Raw genomic sequence first — 4,213 nt, 5'->3', positions numbered from 1 at the left:
TCCGCGCTGCCGGAGGGAGGGAGGGAGGGAGGGAGGGCAGCCCCGAGCGGGGCCCGCACTCACCGAGACCGCGGGCTCCGAGCGCCGCTCCCGGCCCGGCACCGCCGCGCTCTTCCCCGCCGCGCCACGTGACCGCCCGGCTCGGGCCCCGCCCACTGCCACGTGATCACCCGGTAGGCCCCGCCCACCGCCACGTGACGCGGGCGGACACGTGACGGTGGCGGGAAAGGCGGGGCCGCAGCCGCGGTCGCTGTCACCGTATCGCGACAGGAGCCCGCCCGCCGCACAGCCACCGCAACGAGGTGTGCTTCAAATCCCTCCCAAGCCAAAGCAGCCTGGGATCTCTGATCATCAAACACCAGCATGAGCCGGTAACTGTTCCTCTCCCACCCCATTTCTCTGGTTACTTCTGCTGTAAACAGAAGGTAAATGCACAGACAGGGCTGGAACACCCCAAATCTGAGTCCCTTCCGCCCCAAATCACTCTAAGATTCCATAAGAATTCATTACCAAAGTCCCATTGATCCTGGGTTGCTGCCTGCTCCTATGAAGCCTCTCCAACTCAAAACTGAATTTAATTTCTTCACAACTCTCAAGGGTCTCAGGAGAAGCAGCGCACTGGCAGAAGGATTCAAGCCATAAAAATCCTTTAGTGGGGAAAAAAGGGATCTCGACTTTGTCATTACAAGTCAGAGGTAAAGGAATGTGTGCTCTGTAGTGGGGTTGGTTCACACACACACCTGGCTAAATAAAAAGTCAGTTCTGGACTTGTCCTTTATCCACCACTGATCTCTACAGCAATAACTGGGACTGTGTAAAATTACTTGGAGTTTTCACACTATTTCCTACACTTCAGCAGAAGCAGAGCACAGAGGAAACCTTGAAAAGCCAGACAGGTTTCTAATACATTTATTAGACCAGGAATGCCACTGTCCAAGTGGTAATCAGGGAACAAATGCCACTACAGGACCATTTCCTCAGTGAAACTCTAGACCAGTTCATTAGAAGCAGAGGCTGTTACTCTCTCCACTCACTGGGAGTGACTCTGCCAACAGGGGAAATGCCCCACTCAACATTCAGCGATGTGAACACCTGTAAAGGGACAAAACCCAAGATTATTAACTCTGAAATCAAAGAAACATTCAGACATAGGGTTGTTTTTATTGTTTTCAGCTCTTGTTATTAGAACACAACATCTCATTAACCTTCTAATTAAAGAAGTACAATATATTTATATTGAATGGTATTTCAATGTTTCAGTTTTCTCTTTGAAAATCTCCAACTGTAGAAGAAAGAATATGCAATATAACACCCCACCACCATGTTGGTATTTTTATCTTATATCTTTATCTTATAGTTATATTTTTATCTTATAGCATATCTTTATAAGTTTTGCTGCTGTACCTGTAGAGGTTTGAAAACCCAAGTAAAATTAAGAACACTTCTGTTTCTGACACATTTTCAAATCAGGCAATACACTGATGCAGAAATTTGAGTAACAACTCAAAACCATGCTGGCAATTAAAAGAACTTTCCCCTCTATCACATCACTGTTTGCTTATGCAAGAAGCTCCTAAATTCTGACCACTGAATTTATTTCAAACAGGCAAAAGCGACACTTTTAAAGCCTGCAGCTTGAGTCACAAGGGAGTGGTGACAAAACCAACTTACATAGCCCCAGACAGCAGTGAACATGGAGGCTCCCCCGAGGAGGACCATGGTTCCATATTTATCGTGGAAGGTGGGCTCGTGCTTGCGATGAGCTCCTCTCACTGCAGTGTGCTGGATGCCACGAGCTGAGGGTGCCAACAAGTACAGAAATCAACTCAAATACATCCTCAAACCATCCCCAGTCCTCATCTCCCACCAACAGAGAGGCAAGTGTTAGTGTTAAAAGACTAAAAATCCCGGAAAAAATATTAACTTGGATTTTGAACTCTGGCGTTACTCCAAAACACAGGATATACATAAATACTTTAATTTTTTTTCAGCTCTCTCAATTTCTCTCTAGAAAGTTATTAAGTCTAATTCCAATAAATAAAATTCCCTATGATAACCTTTTCTTTAATATGTTTACTGTTTCTCTACTATTTTGTTTAGTGCTTAGCATTTTTAGATTTCTATATGCAAATATCTATCCTGGAAGAATGTGTACCCAGGCAATGTCAGGATGAAGCTCACCATCAAATGATGGGGTAATTCCTGCCTCATTCCCTCAGGATTTTTTTTTTTTTTGAAGGGAGGGGAGGAAGGAAACTGAAATAACCCGTGGGCATGAGATAAATAATAGAGAAAAAATACAAGGGGATATCTTCAAATTATGTACATTATAAGTGTACACTATGAAAGGTACACTTATTAAAGAGAGGGCAACAGTGAAAAATCAAAACAACAGCTACAAAAGATAGACTGCCCATTAGTTGTGCACAAAGCATTTGATGAGAGGATGATGTGTGCATAAAGATATTACAAAATAACACCTTTCGGTCTCAGGTCAATGGTTTGCATTTTTACCCCACCGTGATTAGAGAAGATGCTGGTGATACCCATGTTACTACATCCCTCGCATGCTCTCTAAGGCTGCACAAGGCGTTTATTTAAACACAAAAAAGCCTGAGTATCTACAGAGATACATTTATTCTAGGTGCCGGCATGGGATGAGCCCATGGTGCCGCAGGAGCAGAGAACAGACCCTGCTGGGTCCGTATCACTGAAGGGCCAACTCTAACCTTGACTTTAAAGGCTGGGTATTGACGGCCCCTTGTCACCACATACTACCAGGCCAGAATGTGCCTTTAGTACCACAGAAAGAAAGCACCAAGGAATGTGCTTTTACGTACTAGGAAAAGCAAGCACCAAGGACCAACTGAACAGACCCTGCTGGCTCGGTATCACTGAAGGGCCAACTCTCACCTTGACTTTAAGGGCTGGGTATTGACTGCCCCTAGTCACCACACACTACCAGGCCAGAATGTGCCTTTAGTACCAGGGAAAGAAAGCACCAAGGAAAGCAGTCCTATACCAAAAAGCAACTAGGAGATTAAAAAAGGCTGAAAGAAATTTAAAAAAAGCGGGAGGCGAAGGACGCCAGAGCCGCCCGCAGCACCTGAGGTGCCCTCACGACCGTCCCCGGTGCACAGGGCTGAGGGGACAGCCCGCACAGGGGAAGGCACAAACCGGGGAGACCCCTGAGGAAGCCCCCACACCCCGAGAGCCGACCCTGCGCTTACCGACGAGGCTCTGCGCGGCCCTGGCCAGAGGGAACATGATGAGAGCCGAGCGCGTACCCTTGACGCCGGTGAAGAACAAAATGGTTGCGGCGGAAGTGGCGGCGCGGCGGGGGCCTGTGGGTAACGCCGGGCTCCTCCTCGCTGCGGCTGAGCTCCGGGACCGGGCCGGGCCGAGCTGGCCGTTCCCTGGCTGCTGTTCGCCACCTCCCGGGTACAGACGGGCTCTCTGTGATGAGCCCGAGGGTGCAGAGAAACGAATTGAGCAGTGCTGACAGTGGTAAGTTCGTCCCAGACTCAACCGCGATCGCAGTGTCAGGATGGCCGAGTGGTCTAAGGCGCCAGACTCAAGGCGTTCCGCGCTTTCCCGTTAGCGGGGATGGGTGTTCTGGTCTCCGTATGGAGGCGTGGGTTCGAATCCCACTTCTGACACCACTTTTTTTTTCCTCGCTGTGTTGCTTAATTTAAATCTGCGAAAGCGCCGAGCTGAAAAAAATCTGGGATTTCAGTACAAATAGAAATCAGAAATAATTTAAAAACAAAACATGTAGCGTGATGTGAAATACAAAGCTGTTTTTCGTGTCAGATACATACAGGCAATGTGTGTATTTGTGATTGTGATGTGTGTGGAAACCGACCATGGGACAGTTATACAGATGAATTCTAAAAAATAACTGAGGAAGAAAAGCATGGAAGAAGGCCTTTGAACCTATCCTTTGTTGCAATTAACCTTTATAAGTCTTAAGTTGATTTAGGAGCATTTGAATTAAAGCCTTAAGGATGTTGCTCTTTGACAGGAACTTTCTGCTTGTAGCTAAGCCTGCAAGACTTTTTCAATAATAAGCTTTTGAAGTATAATTTTAAAATATTGCTTGTAGTAAAGATCTTTGAAATTATAACTTCAGAATATATAAAAAGGAAACATGCTTATCTCATGCCTCAACAAAACAGTGAAAAGCAGCTTGAGAAAGGAAGATGAACATCAA

The 4,213-nt window shown here is 46.5% G+C and overlaps 1 protein-coding gene, 1 long non-coding RNA gene and 1 other non-coding gene across 3 annotated transcripts; 2 read left to right on the top strand and 1 right to left on the bottom strand.

Moving 5' to 3' along the window:
• Positions 1-292: 292 nt before the first annotated feature.
• Positions 293-2,068, top strand: LOC131564002 (uncharacterized). The gene is made up of 2 exons (XR_009275339.1): positions 293-695; positions 1,607-2,068. It is a non-coding gene; the product is annotated as an uncharacterized LOC131564002 (long non-coding RNA).
• On the bottom strand, positions 894-3,350 carry LOC131564001 (cytochrome c oxidase subunit 7B, mitochondrial). Its single transcript, XM_058814254.1, has 3 exons — positions 3,231-3,350; positions 1,672-1,796; positions 894-1,092 (listed from the first exon to the last, which is right to left on the bottom strand). The coding sequence occupies exons 1-3, from the start codon at positions 3,265-3,267 to the stop codon at positions 1,018-1,020; spliced, it is 237 nt and encodes a 78-aa protein (XP_058670237.1). The 5' UTR covers positions 3,268-3,350; the 3' UTR covers positions 894-1,017.
• Positions 3,351-3,541: 191 nt separating this feature from the next.
• TRNAL-CAA (transfer RNA leucine (anticodon CAA)) lies at positions 3,542-3,659 on the top strand. The gene is made up of 2 exons: positions 3,542-3,579; positions 3,614-3,659. It is a non-coding gene; the product is annotated as a tRNA-Leu (tRNA).
• Positions 3,660-4,213: the final 554 nt, after the last annotated feature.

Source organism: Ammospiza caudacuta, chromosome 14 (assembly GCF_027887145.1).
Source record: "Ammospiza caudacuta isolate bAmmCau1 chromosome 14, bAmmCau1.pri, whole genome shotgun sequence".
Classification (NCBI taxonomy): Eukaryota; Metazoa; Chordata; class Aves; order Passeriformes; family Passerellidae; genus Ammospiza; species Ammospiza caudacuta.
The sequence above is the reverse complement of the archived record's forward strand: the minus strand, read 5'-3'. Positions and strand labels throughout refer to the sequence as shown.